Raw genomic sequence first — 15633 nt, forward strand, 5'->3', positions numbered from 1 at the left:
TATTTGCATGCTTAGCTTTCTGATGTGCATATGCCAACATCTAGATCATAATGACATTTTGGCAAAGTTTGGCAAAGACATTTTCTCCAAGGCACTCAAGTTTTAAGCTGAATAAAAAATAAAGATAAAAATATAGCAAAAGATTACTATACTCATGTACGTTTTACACTCTGACGAGCAGTAGTTATACAAAGCATCTGTGACAGAATCATTTCTTGCACGTCTTCACACTGGGCCCTTGCCTCCAAAATAACATCACTGATGCTAAGCTTCAAAAGGGGCACAACCCACTTCAGGTGGCTGCTTCCTTCAACTGCACTGCTTTTCAAACCACCTTATGCTGGAGTGGGAACTGATTAAGAAACTTTTGGGTCTATCAGCGTAAAAGGGTGAGTAGAAGAGCAATTTTCCAAAGGGCACATATGTTTAAGCAGCTCTAAAGTCATCTTCTGGACCCAACTTAAATATATCTTGTTTGCATCATATCTTAGGCTAGGGCTTCAAATGCCCCCAAATATACTCATACTGAGGACCTTCAAAAAACAGTTGGCGAACCTCAAACAGAGGTATTGTTTGCGCATTTCTCAGGTGGCTCAAGATATTATTCAAGTAGTTATTGATTTATGGAAACTCCATGCATTTCTCAGAATTTTAGAATCATGCATCTGGAAGAGAGAACAAGACCATACAGTGCAACCTCCTGCAGGAATACGCAATCAAAGCACTCCCAACACATTTTCCTTGGCAAGGAATAGAGGTGGCTTCCCACTGCTTTCCAATGAAATACCAACATGCTGAACCTGATATTCCTTGGTGGTTCCAATCCAAGTTCTAACCATGGCTGACCCTGCTTGGATCAGACAGGATATGATGGCTTCAGAATGTCTAATTCTTCACAGGACCATTGGATCCAGCAAACTGCCCTGATAATCAGGATTGGAAAGAATTCCCCTGGACACAGTTTCTCTCAAGGGTTTGGATCCAAGTTTTGATATATTTAAAGTATGCCTACTGAAATCAATGAAACCTAAGATTTACCACATTTGTTTCATTGATTGGAGTATCACAAAGCCTGGAAGCAAACCATTGTTCCTTCAGTCAGGCCTTCTCAATCCTCAAACAGGCACTATTCAATAACCAGCTATGAGGCATGGAAGCCAGGCTGCTTGGCCCTGGGATGGGGAAAGGGTGGCAGGAGACAGTAATGTTAGGAATGTGAAAGGGTCTGAGGGGGATGTTGAAAAAAATGTGACCAACATGTTGATTCTCCTTTCTATGACTAAAACTAGAAAGACCTAACAAAAAGAAAGGCAGGAGGAGGTTGAAAAACAAATAAAATAAAGCAGAAGACACTGGCGTCTACAGTTGTACTGCTAAACGTCTCTTACATTACCTGATGTCTTGGAGAAATTTTCAGCTACAACTCTTATCACCCCAGCCAGCATAGCAACTAGGGGTCATGAGAACTGCATTCACCCAGCTGGGAAAGACTGTTTAATCCTTGCTCCCGTGGTACAAGCAGTGCAAGGAGACTACTTGCTATCAGGAGGAGACGTTTTCCCAAGAGGACAGGCTCCTCCTCTCTGGACCCAAGAGGGACAGCTCCTTTGCTTGGCAGTTTGAGCATGGCCCTTAGTTGAACAGATGCAGTGTATTTACCATGTTTCTCTACATCCTTCAAGGGGTCGACTCCAGGTGAGAGAATAAAGAACATTGGGATTGTGGGACCTGACTCCTCAAATGATGTTGCAAAATCCAGAGATCTTCCTAATACATATTTACTCCCAAGCTTTTCTTCTACAAAATCTCTGTTGGAAGAGAACACTCATTAATGTTTAGGAAACACAACACATTTATAAAATTAATTCTACAGTCACCTGCTTCAAGAAAAATTAGACACATTGGGTCTAAGTTGAATCTCTAGCATTATGCATGGCCTGAGATCAGTTATTTTCAACTAGAGGTTCGGGATCTGGCAGGCTTGTCCTTTTTCACTGCATAAAGTCTGAGTGCAAGGGAGAATTGAAAAAAGGGTCAGTGTTCCAACACAAGTCAAACAGGCTAAGCTTGAGGCAGTCCAGGAAAACTGCCAGGTGTCCTTAATCTTCAATGATGTATTGACCAATACCATGGATGGTCCTTAATGGAAATTGTGCTCTCAGAGAGTCCCAAATGTCAAAAAGATCTGAGCTACAGAAAAAGTAAAAATTATCTGTTTTTGGACTAAAATATTTATGGTTTTAATCAGAAGCCAGAATATTACCAATGTCAATAGCACCAAAATTGCTGCTGCTTACTCCTACAAGGTACTCTAATCATTATAGTCATTAAATCTTCATATATATTCAGCCCAAGATACAGAATCGGACAGAGAGTGTATGCCACAATAAACCATATGGCATCCAATGTACCATTCTTCTCTTGGCGGGAGAGATGTACTTATGAAGGTTCTTTAGAAGCAGAAAAGGAGCAAAAACAACACACGACAGAAAAAACACCCTTGGATTTTCAAGAAGTTGCCTTCCCTCCTCTGAGTAAACTAACCTACCTGCACAGATTTGGTCAAGTGCATATTGAAAGGCGAATATTATTCATGCCTTTTCAATATTTCCTCCTAGTTTACCTTATAAATATTCCTTGTTCCAATTTGCTAACTTAAAAATGGACTATTGTTCCCAAGTGGCAATGCATCTCTTATTGCAGGTGGGCACATAATATATTTCATAAGCATACACAGTACTTTCAAGTTCAATAGCAAAATAAAGCAGCTCTTGACACTCTCATTGAACCCATGGGTGATTTGGGGAGACAGCAAAGACAATAAATATGAACCATGTACCCATAACTTGCTAGGATGCATCCAGGCATTGCTGGCCTGTGCAAGGTATGTTATCAATGCACATCAAGGCTTGGAAGCCTTTGGAGAGGTCTAGTAATTTTCCAGCTATCATTGAATTACCTCACTCCTGATCCCAGCACATCATAAAATTGAAGTGGAGGACCGAGAGATTCTTAGAAATGTATCTTCACTAAAAAATATGCTACTCTAATGCAACTCAATGGTTACATCTGGGGAAAGTATACCACAGAATCACTTAAGGGACCTAGAGACACCATTTTCCCCAAGACATAGGTGATTAAAATGGCAGATAAGGCTTCCAGAGTTATGGTGGTCTTATTGTATTAATTTCTAACATGATGGAAACCAACACAGTAAGCATTTTTGCAAGCCATGATTGGAAAGTTATTGTTTAATCTGATTCATTTGAGGTTTTCAAGGGAAAAAAACCTGGTGAGGCCATTTTAGATCTTTAAATTGCAGACACTCTTTCACAATGGAAAAGATTAACAAGGATGAGGGATAAGGAACTGGGTGTCTTCCAATCAGGGATTATGGTGTTTGTAGTCCAAAACATCTGGAGGGCACCAGGCTGCTTACCCTTGGATGAGATTATTCAGCTTTCAAAAAGTGTGGTTCACTTTAAGACAAATGAGCCCAGAAGGGGGTTTTTTTGTTTTTGTTTTGCAGAGACTATGTAGTTTGGCAGGCTCAGAGAGAGAATCAAATGTCATCCAATAGAAAGTTAAGAAACTAAACAGACAAATCCTGATGGAGCAAAAGACCTTTTGCTTTCATGAACTACATGTAATACACTTACCTATGTGAGGTTCACCTTTTGCTTCATGTACTTCACTAAATAACTGATGACAACATCAATGACCAGCATAAGCCAAACTATAAGAACAAATCAGTGGTGCTACAAGGCATCCTTTTAGTATATGCTCAGATGAACACCATGCACTGTTAATGTTATAATTGAAATGGACATAAATTATACAGTTTGTTTTTGCTCAAATGGTTTATTCTTAAAACTTGTGGGGAAGGGAGCAGGTGTCTTGCACTAGGATGTGATAGAATATATGAGGTTGCTACTTGAGGGTTCACCAAGCACTGCCATTCCTCTTTTGGGGTAGACGATACTTTAATTTTTTTAAAAAATACTGGTTTGTGGAGAAGAATATAAAGACATAAAAGAAGTCCCTTGAGAGAATGACTGGAAAATGGAAGTGATTTTGTTTTTAACAGGCAAGGTGAATAAAATAAAAGATAATGACAAAACAGAATTTACTATGAACACTAAAAACTTGGCATCCCACGTTCTTTTCCTGGAAAGTCACAAACACAATTGCAGAAAGTTAGAAAATACAACAACAAACATTAAAATAATAACTAATAGATTCAACGTAATTGCATTTCTAGTATGATTAAATGGTTGATGAAAGTTCCTAAAAACTTAAGTTTTATGTGTGTTTTAAATTTCCCCTCCATTACCTCCCAAGTGACAGCCTACTGACCCTGAGCTAATCATAAAATTTTGAAAACTGAATTGTTAGTTTACACACAAAAAAACCTACATGATTTTCTGAAAATGGCATGTGTTATTATCATTGTTCCTGCAATAGCACATTTTTGTTACTGGCACTTTCAGCCTACAGTTGAATTGAACTACAAATCCTAAAATCTAATGGCTGAAGATGATGGAATTCACAGTGCATTACATATATAAAACTTCTATGTTTAAGGTCTGCTTTTCTAAAGCATGGGAGCTAACATCCTCCTGATTTGCCTCTCTCTTCTTTCTACCTCCAACAAAAAACCATGGATTGTTTATCTGAATTGGAAAATGAAGAAGGGATGATGTGCAGGCAGTCTCCAAGTTACAAACATTGAACTTACAAACAATTCATAGTTAAAAATGGGGGTGAGACAACAGGAAGTGAGAGAAATCTATCCCTCGGAAGGGGAATTCACTCCTGATAGAATTATCATGGGGAAAAGGTGTCTCTGCTGAAGCTTTGTCACCAATCCTTGTTTCCATATCAGGCCAAATTTTTCAAAATCCAATTATCACAGGGACAAGAAGTGAGATGAAATCTTCTGGACAGGGGCACAGATAGCAAAACAAATGCCACAAGAGTGTTAATCCTTCCCTATGCTTCCCTATGGCTGGAGTTACACTTAAAAAAGTACCTGTTCTGATTTACAAACAAATTCAACTTAAAAAGAAACCTACAGAACCTAGCTTGTTCATAACTTGGGGACTGCCTGTACTTGTCCTTCTTAGGGTTGGTTCCCTAACTGATTCACTGCAATTTTGCATGGCAGAAATACTTTTAGTAACTCTGACCAAATGCAGAGCTTTTTCTTCTACACGAATGCATAGAATCACCTCCTGCCACTTCACTGATTTAGACTAGAGCGTGGCATGCAAAGATCAGTGCGGGTGTATACAAGGGCCAAAATTCTCAAATTCAATTCCTGCCACACTGCAGTTTATTACAATTCCAGTGCTATCAATGATGCTCTTCCTTTTGGGATCCCATTCAGCCTCTCAAAGGCAACATATCTTAGTTATTGCATCACTGTGAATGCTATTAACCATCACATTAATTATCCAAACTTCCCTGAGGGAAGGACATGACTCATTAACTTATGTTTAATATTAATACTAAAGATATTAAAGTTAGCTAGTTGTTTCCAAACTACCTTGGACATGCATACTTCCAATTAATATTTTGAAACCAAAAAAGTAATGCCTAAAATAAAGACAATTAATATATTTGTTTTGGATCAGAAGAGAAAGGATAGAAAAGATTTTATATGATCAGCATCGCTCAGCTAACAATCCATCCTAGATGTGGCTAAGGTTAAACATACATCAATGATTGGATCTGTTCTGATTACATGTGACAGTGGGAGGGAAACTGCATTATGGAATTAAAAGACATTCATTCTAAGCCAGGAAGACAGATATACAAGAACCAGACATTTAAAGTGCTTGCTGTATGAGTCACGGCCTTTTGTGGGCACGCTGTTCAAAAGCTTTGTTTTTTGCACTGCTGGACATGGCTCAGCCACCTTGCTTGTAAACATGACTCACCTGACAGCATATGTCATACGGTCAGGACGTAAGGCTCTCATCATACATAGTTGCTGTAAAGCAGATGTATTCTTCCACTCTTGGGGAAACTTCTCCTTTTCAGGGCATTCAGACTCTACCAACTTCTTCCAGCGCTTAGCAGAACCCTCAATGTCCCGATCCAGGTTGTGAAATTGTTCCATGGAGGAGAGTGCCTGGAAAAAAGACAAGCAAGCTCTATTATTAGTAGCCCCAAACATACAGCATTGGTTAGTCTGGAGCATTTTAGAGCCCCAGGGACAGAAAATTAGTCCCAGACATGGCACTGTTGTCTAGCCCTGGTCTACATAATCAAACATCTCATCCTTCAATCTGAAGAAGCAATGGTTGCTTACCTGTAACCAGGTTTCTTCGAGTGGTGATCTTTGAAATTAGCACATGTGGTAGTAATTGCGCCCCAACAATGCTCTCGGAACCTTAAAACAGCTGTTTGAAGTACTTTGGCTGCAACTCCACTCATCTTCCCCAGAAGGCATATATATATCTGTCTCTGCCAAGGGGAGCAGAGACGCACCCGTGACCAGGGCCTGTACTGGAGGCATGCTGCTTGAAGCCACGCTGCTTCCGAAGTCCTCCAAAGGCTGCAGAAGCCTCAAGCCAGCCGGCGTCAGGACCGCTGCACCGGGGCGTGGCCCGCGCTGGTGTGATAGGCATAGCTAATGTCAGCGACGCAGTGTGTGCCGGGGGTGTGGCCTGCATGCAGGGAGTAGAATGCCCAGGAAGCATGGCCACGTCGCAGGTTTCTGAAGCAGAACGCTTCTTCTTTTTCTTTTGAGCCTCTCCTCCTCTTCCTGGAGCCACTGAAGGCAAGGGAGTCACTGGAGGGCTAGACTTGACCCTCTTCGGAAGGGGTGAGGCCTCTCTGGAAGAGGTAGGTGAACGTCGCTGCCCCTTAGATTTCTGTGGCATTTGCGAGCCAGCTGGGGAGGGAGGGGGAAACAAAGCCCGCTCATACAGAATGGCTGGGGTGCAATTACTATCACATGTGCTTATTTCACCAGACACCACGAAGAAGAAGCCAGACTGATACACAGATCAAGAAGGGATGGAGTGTAGAACAGAGTAGATCTAACACAATAAAAATGCAGTTCTATGCTCCCTCTCTCTCCGCAACATCTTCAAAAGCTGATATTCCTCCTCTTTCCTCATTTAATGAATTTGAATACATATAACTGGAAAAACAAATTAGTAATTAGAAAACTGAGAGTTGCACTTCAAAAATGGTGGATTTACCTTTGGTTAAGGTAATACAAATCTATCTTCAGTATTAGGTGAAAGAAGTATCAAGTTATCACCACACTCTAACACAGTGGTTCTCAACCTGTGGGTTCCCAGATGTTTTAGCCTTCAACTCCCAGAAATGCTAACTGCTGGTAAACTAGTTGGGATTTCTGGGAGTTGTAGGCCAAAACACCTGGGAACCCACAGATTGGGAAACAATGCTAACAATACAATTTTAACAGGTTGGTATAATGAAGGGACAACTATTAAATTTGTGAGACAAGATGCTCATTTAGTACAATGATTTCTTTGCTGTTTTCATCTATATTATCTTTTTGTTTCACATTCTGGTTGTGGTATTTTGTTAAGTTATATTAACTGAATAGTTCAATTCATGAGGACAAATCTAACAAAGGAAAAAATAAAGCTTTGATGGGTATGTAAAACTTCAATCCACATGTCATGCAATATCTATATTTTAAATACCCATTTTACTAGTGTAGCATTTGACAAGCTCACTAAATCTGCCCTGCCAATCATTGCCCTATTTATCTTCCAACAGTGCTGTTTCTTTTATACTTTCATACTAGGCTGTCTGAGCATTATTAATTTATAAAATACTTTGAAGGCATGCCTACACCTCCATTCTAGACTCTCAGCACTGTCAGACAGCAGTTGGCAAATCTCAGAAGGAATGAGTCCAACTCTGCAAACTCAAGAAAGCTGTAAGTAAATTCAAGAGAGCTACCTAAAAGGCTGCTGACTTAAGAGTTTAAGAGTCATGATTGATCATCAGGAAAGGGACAAAAGAAAAGCAGCCTCCAGGTCTTCAAAGAAAGGATTTTAAGAATGTGCTATATTGTTTTAATTGTATTGGTTTGTAGTTGCTTTGTAACTTACACGTTTCAAACCCTTTTTAGTGTTTTCAATAATTTAATTATATCTTAATGTTGCACTTGTTTCAATTTGCAATCCATTTTTGAATCCCGAATTTGGTCTATACATAAAAATAGTGATAATTAGCTGAATTATTGACCCGACTGTCGGGAAAACAAAAAGTTGGTTACAGCCAAAATGTGAATATCATCCTTTCGATTAGACCACATTGCTATAAGGATAAAATGCACATGCTTATTTGCCACAGTCATAACACCAAGCTTTTTTTCTTATTTCATTTCTGGTAAATTTATGCAGCACTTCTTTATAAATACCAAGAACATACAAAAATGTAAATAAAGCTGTTTCAGAAATAATTTTCTAGAAACACTGGCGTAAAGCATCAAAAAAAGTCTGTCTTGGAAGCCAATTTCTTTAGACTATACTTTGTGCTACTTCTCTAGCCTAATTTATCCATAATTGAAAATTGGAATTGCTAGAGATATAGTGTATTTGCAATAATATAGTCTCAATGGCAACAGAGTCAATATGTTGTAACAATTTGAGTGTCATACTATGACTCTGGAGACCAGAGTTTCTATTTCTATTTGGCCAAGAAACACGCTGGGTGACCCTGAGCAAGTCACACACTCTCAACTTCAGAGGAAGGCAACAGCCAAAAATCTTGCCCAAAAATAACAGTAACAAGTTGACTTTAGGGTCATCATAGAAGGAAATTGCTTTAAAGGCAAACAACAAGACTCAAGGGCACAGCTAGGCATGGATTAACTACTTCTTACTGTTCCTATGACATGGGAAGTTATAGTCACATTGAGGAGTGGGCAGGCTTCTTTTCTGCTGCTCTAGAGACTAGGGACACCATGGAACAATGGATTCAAATGGCAAAAAAAGAGATTCCACCTAAACATTAAGAGGAACTTCCTGATGGAAAGAGCTATTTAGTAGTGGAATATGCTGCTGCCTCAGAGCATGGTGAAGTCTCAATCTGGAGGTTTTGAAGCAGAGGCTGGGTGGCCATCTGACAAGAGTGCTTTGGTTGTGTTTACCTGCATGACAAAATGGGCTTTGGACTGGGTGGCTCCTGAGATCACTTCTAACTCAATGATTCTATTATTCTGCCTTGCTTCACTACTAGAGAGTGGGCTTTCTATCATGATGAAATGGTGGGCAGCAACACACATTTTGGCCAGAGTTTCTCCAAGGGTGTTGATATCCTTGCTAAAGGTAATTCCCTTTACAAGCTAGAGGCCAAGTTCTATAAAAAAGATTTTTTTTAAAGAATGTAAACTGTTGAGTGTTTAATGACATAAGAAATACAGATTGACCTGTACCATAATATTTCGGTCCTTGTGTGGAAGAAAACAAGCTGCAGCCAATCTCACATGAGATTTTGAAATGACTAGAGGCTTCACTAGTCCACCAATCATTGACCCTAATGTCCCCTTCCAATGAAAGATTTTAATGACCATTTCAAGTATTGTGTTGCTAAGTTACCTCACGCAAGAATCCCTATAACCAGAGACATAATAAATGTTCCAAGAATGAAGCAGAAGGGAATAAATAAAAAATGTTCAGGGGAGCAGTAATCAATGTACTATATCAAAGATGTTCTAAAAAGAATCTAGATCTCTAGAAGGGGAGGGTTTCTATTATGTTTCTGATATCCTATCACATTAATATTTTAAATATGTATTCTCATGCAAGCTGTAGGCGTGTCTTATCAGACCATCTTGATCAAAAGATTTTGACAGCATTAGTAAAACTCAATGCATTGCATATAAGCTGCGGATTGTGTCAAAACCAATCTTCAACAAGAATTAAAACTTTACAGGACTCTGAAGTACACAAGTAGAAAGAAAGAAGAATCGTCTGTTCCTTTGTCAAAGAAACACTAGTGTTTTCAATATGAAATACATGAATTGCTTCTTTATCTCTTAGCTACACATATAATCTTATCATCTGTATTCTGCAAAATTATAAATATAGCATTAATATGCAGCTTTGTCTCTGTAACCGTTTTTCCCTCTTGAAAGCTGAATCCACTACTTAGAGCTCATTATTCAACACAACATTTATTAAACAATGCCTTTTTAGTTGCTTTTTTGCATATCTACATAATGAAAATTCTTCGTCTTCAAAACGAGCAGATGAGAATGATTAGGATGGGAAGTGGAGGATACAGTAAGGAAGGGAATAATCCAAATTAGCCAGATGTATTCTTAAGCTAAAATAGCTTCTCTCGGCTCGAGTGAGACAGTTACATTCAGAAATGAACACACTGTGGAAAAAGGAGGAAAGACTCATAGTTGAGTGGCAGAGCATCCGATTTACATGCAGAAAGTTACAGGTTACGTCCCTGACATCTGCAGGAATTCTTGTCTGAAGCCATGAAATGCTGATGCCAACCAGCTGGGTGACACTGGGCTAGATGGAATGATAGTCTGGTTTGGGATGAGCTATATAAGACAAATACAGTGGTGGGAACTGGATCTCTGCATCAAGAAACAGTCGAGAGAACAGGAAAGCAGTATGCATTAAGAAAGGCAGGATCATCGCTGACACTTATGGGTTCAGCCTACAGAGGCCTTTGCATTTGCATTTGGCATAGAGAAAGCAAGATACAAAAGATATACAAGCAGAGCACTACCTTTGCTGATGCCAAGTTATTATGTTCTGTTTGGGGAAGCAAAACTCTTGGTAAGAGGGAAGTTGTGCAGTTTCATAAGTTCTTGGAGGAGTTGTTTGCCTTGTCCAATTTCAAGTTTGGTTTTAAGACAACAATGGTCACCCTAATGGATGGGCTCCTGTAGGAGAGACGTGGACAGTATGACTGCTGATCTTCCTTGGTCTCTCACTAGCCTTTGATGGTGGTAATCTTTTGGATTTCTACAAACTGAGAGGTGGGGCCCTATTTTACATTGGTTCTGCTCCTACCTGCAGGAACTGTTCCACAGAACAGTACTAGATGATAGTGAAGGAGACTTCTGTGATATGAGGTGCTATCAGGTAACACTCTGTCCCCAGTGGTATTTATAATCAATATGATGACACTGAGTGCAATTAGATTTGAATGAGGTGTCGTAGGTAGGCTGGTGACAAAGTAGTATGGGTCAGATGTTGCTTAACAAACTGAGTATGGATACTGATAATGGAGACTGTATTCAGGAGACACTTCTGTAAGAGATGGAGACTCTATGGGTGGAAGGTTGTGAACTGGGGCATGCACCTGTTCTTAATGGAGCTGGATTCGTTCACAAGGTAGGAGCACAGCCCCATCTAGATACATACTTTGCATGGAATTCCTGGATTCATAATTGTTATTAGAAACGCAAGTAATGTTGCTAATGAGGAACATCTATTACCAGCTTTGATAGGTAGACCGATAACCCCTTCGGCTAAGTGATAAATGGCAGGAGTTCAGGAAGTGAATCACAGCACTTGAAGGAAGGAAAATGAAAAGTTTGTCCATGGCACAGTGATGGGATACATTTCCACTGCATGTCTTTCCTGGAGGGAAAGTAATGAAAAGACAGATAGTAAAGCACAGCAGCCAGCCATAAAGCAAAAGTCTTTGCAGTTCTAGAAATAATGAATTGCTCCAAGGTTGGCATTTTCATCTGTTGGGTGTATTGTTTCTTACATTTTGATTCATCTGTGTTTAAAATCGTATTTGTGCTGTTGCCTGGCTTTATAATGTTTTGATTTTATCATAGTTGATATTTTACTTCTTTGTCAGCTGTCTATATCCTCAAAGGACTATATCCTCAAAGGCTGCCTCTAACTACCCAAAGAAACAATGCTGCTTAACTTGTTAGAAAATCCAATTGCTCCCAAGCTCCCTGTTGCCAGACTATGCTTGGGCTGATATATCTTCAGCCACTACATTCAAAGTACTACAGCCTAAGATCAAGGATTCATGCCCAACTATTCCATGTTTCCTTCCCCTTGCCTGTGACATACAATGCCACCCTGATGCCATTTAATGATAACTTGCCTATGGGGTGTAGTGTTTGTCTTTTTCTTTTTTTTTTGGGGGGGGGGGCATACAGAAAAGCATGTCATCCCCATGTAAGCCACCCCAAGTCTCTTTGGGGAGATGGAGGTGGGGTACAGAAATAAAGTTATTATTATTATTATTATTATTATTATTATTATTATTATTATTATTACTATTATTATTCACACAGAATACATATCAAGACTTTATCATGTCTCCCTTTGCATTATGTCAGGCAAACGTGTAATTATGATTTCAAAAAACATTTATCTTCGATTGCAGATTTCACTAGAATATGAAGAAGTGATGTTAGCAGTAAATATTCATAAATTTGCAGCAGTACATCTAATACTGTGCAGAAAACTGACATGATTGGTAGGTGAAAGTTATGCAAACCTATCCATTATAAAGCCGATTTAGATTGTGGACCTTAATTTCAGCCACAAATAAGAAAACTATCTGAAGCATTATCTTTTTTTTTTCATTACTGGTTGATTCAATATTGCTTTAAGAGAGATTCTTACTTTGAATCTGCTGTTTAGAGCTCTTGGGCATATACTGCAAACATTATTAATGTTAGGGGGTTTCTAAATGAAATATTTTCTTCATGGGTTTGACTATTCTGTTTGCAGATAGTTTAAGGCAGATAGGTGGATGTGAGGTCAACAGCTAGATGGGGTCAAGACCATCAGTATCCTCAGAATCCAGCATATTTGGGGAGCAGAGCAATCCAGTAGTGAGGTCAATGCAATCAAAAGCCAAGGTTAGGAAATGTTAGGGACAACAAAAAATAATTTAAAAGGAATGGTCATGGGCAGTTCAAAGTTACTTGCAGGCATCACAAGCAAAGCTATGAAAGCAAGCTCAAAATTGTTAGGTCGGTTGCTGGTGTACAGAAGTTGTTCCAGTAGATCTATCCTGTAGCAGGGGCTTGTAAAAAAGTCATTGCTCTCATTAGGTTGAACTGTACCATGCCAGAGGCTACTGGAAGAAGTAGTTTTCCTAAAAAGCATCCTACCACATAAGGAGCCCTAAAACTCACGAGGAATCCTTTGCTGCCACTAGACCTATCTCATCAGCATGAAGACATTGACCTGCTTCTTTGGGCACTATTACTGCCCAGAAAACAGTGATTAGTCTACCCCTGCCTTTGAAGCACAACTCCCTTTTTTCTGGCAATGGAGCCAAGGCTTCTCATTGGTCACTGGTGCAGGTAATTCCTGGATGTTGCCACTCTCTGGAGTGGTGGGTCCTCCTGTGAAGAGGGGGCTCCTACTAGGTGTATGACACAGGTGAGGAAAGAAAGGGGAACATGGAAGGACATAAAGGACTGAGGTAGAGACATGAGGTTGAAATTTCAAAATCAGCACAAGCCTAAGTTGGAATCACGATGGGGTAACTTAGGGCTTGTATAAAAGGCAGAAGAAAGATAAAGTTTTTAAAGTGAGGACAAGGGGACTGACAGCACGCATGGTAAAAGAGAATGATCTAACAAACAAATCCTCAGAGAGCCTCGTGGATTCATCAGCACTGGCTACACTGGACCATCACTATATGTCAAAAAAGGGAGAAAGGAAAAGGAAGAAGTAAAGGAAGAAGAAGGAAAGAGAAGTAATATGGACTCATCCCATAGCTGTAGGTGTTTTCTTGCATACTACGATATATCAAATGATTTTTTTAGTTGTCAATATCAGGGATAAAAACAAAGGTGACGCTTTTTAATAGTTTTTTGCTGAACTATTAACTGAATGAATCTTCAAATACTATTTTTTAAAATAATAAATTTTCACAATTAGAAGCGGAAAAAACCAACAACTATAAACTCTGCAGGGAAATTGGTCTCTTTAATACACATCCTGGCCTCTTTAAATGACTGCGTAGAAGCAGTCTAGATCATATGAAAATAACACACAATATAACCTGCAAATTATTTTAACACAGCCTTGGTTTTTATTACTTTTCCAAGGTAACCAAGGCATTACTCATGTTTCGAATGAATTGGATCTCTGAGGATACACCTGTTTTACACCTCTCTCTTGTTTGACTGCCTTTGCTTCTGATCCATATCCTGCAATTGATGGATTGAAACACAGATGTGATGAGACAGTACTTTTTTCCTGCCAATTCCATTTTGTAGCAATTTAAGTCTTAACCTCAAGCTGTCAAACACTTTTCTGAAGTTGATAGAGCAGGAAAATATTCCCACCCTTTTCTAATACACATGGACATGCACACAAACGTATGTTAGGAGCCCACTATAAAGATGCAATCAGTTGCTATTTTTCCAGGAAATAAACAAATTTGGCTTTTGTGGGTCATGTTTGTGCTTCATTGGACTCTACATTATCGTTTTGTGGAGGACAGTGCAAAACAATTCAACAGTTAATGTTAAAATTGATATTTTTCTCGTGCTCGGGAATAGTTGGGAGGGGGAGTAATGGTTGGAGATCAAGTTCATATTTATTGTTATAATGCAAAAGATGAATCTAACTGTATCTCAGCAAAAGGGCTTGGAAGGTGACATTTTAGACTCCAATAAGGCTTCCATAGTAATCTCAGTATAGTATTTCAAGATGGCACTTGCTGCTACTATAATTCATAAGTTTTGTATATACAAACAGATATTAAACATGGGGGGTGATATCCACACAAAAACGTAAGAATCGAAACTCACCCAATACTTTTTTATCTGAATTCTGTAATGCTCGGAACTCAGTTTCCATTTTCAGTGCGCAAGCAGGGCAAAGCAAAAAGGCTGCCATTCCTCTTAATTAAGAAGAGATAGGCTGCCTCTTACTATGAGGACATGAAAGCAGCAGGACGGGACTAGCTGAGTGAGCTGGGAAAGACTGAGAGAGCACAGAGTTCTGGGAAATGTAGTTTGGGAAGGCGAGGAGCCGCATGGCAGAGAATTCAAAAGGCCCTGCCCTAAACTACATTCCCCAAAATTCTGCTCAGCATCAGAAAGCCCCAGTGAGGATAGAGGAGAGCTATTTTCCCTCCGTAGGAACAGCCAACCAGACAGCCACACAGTTTACAATTCTGCAAAGAGGACTGCCTGATACTGCAATAGTAGTAAGCAACTCTGTGCTTTAACATTTTTAAAATGTTGTTTGTAAAAACTTTGAAAATTCCCCATAAATCTGTGAATGAGTAAAACATCCTGAAACTTCATGGGTTAACAGTGGTAAATGTGTTCTATGCCAATAGCTCTAACAATGAGGGAGACAGGAGCCCCTGAACTTTCCCCATTAGCACAATTACTTAGAGAAAAAAGGAACAAAAAACTAACTATAGTTACGATATAGACCCTGTCCAATTTTGTAAACACTTTAGAAATAATTTTTCCCCACCCCTTAATTTGGTAATGAGTATTGAAACTTTTTTTCATTGATTGCAGAGGCCTACTATCCAGCCTAACCTCCTGTTTGATGTAGCAAATCCTAGCAGATGGCTGCTTATCCTGTGCCTGGAAATGCCCAATGAGGAAGACTCCACCTCTAACCCATGACATGCAGTTTGATTCTCTTGTCAAAT

General features: G+C 39.4%; 1 protein-coding gene across 8 annotated transcripts in view; it reads right to left on the reverse strand.

The window, feature by feature from the left end:
- Nucleotides 1–15633, reverse strand: part of dnah9 (dynein axonemal heavy chain 9) — a 302000-nt gene that overhangs the window by 71409 nt on the left and 214958 nt on the right. For 6 of the 8 annotated variants that reach the window (XM_062973996.1, XM_062973995.1, XM_062974000.1 and 3 more), the window contains 2 exons: nucleotides 5943–6136; nucleotides 1660–1808 (listed from right to left, as the gene is read on the reverse strand). In XM_062973996.1, the coding sequence (XP_062830066.1) occupies nucleotides 1660–1808; nucleotides 5943–6136 (343 nt within the window). Of the gene's footprint in view, nucleotides 1–1659; nucleotides 4168–5942; nucleotides 6137–11461; nucleotides 11607–15633 lie in introns of those variants that run through there. The other 2 variants (XM_062973999.1, XR_010003878.1) reach the window with 2 other exon arrangements.

This window comes from Anolis carolinensis, chromosome 2 (genome assembly GCF_035594765.1).
Source record: "Anolis carolinensis isolate JA03-04 chromosome 2, rAnoCar3.1.pri, whole genome shotgun sequence".
In the NCBI taxonomy this organism is placed as follows: Eukaryota; Metazoa; Chordata; class Lepidosauria; order Squamata; family Dactyloidae; genus Anolis; species Anolis carolinensis.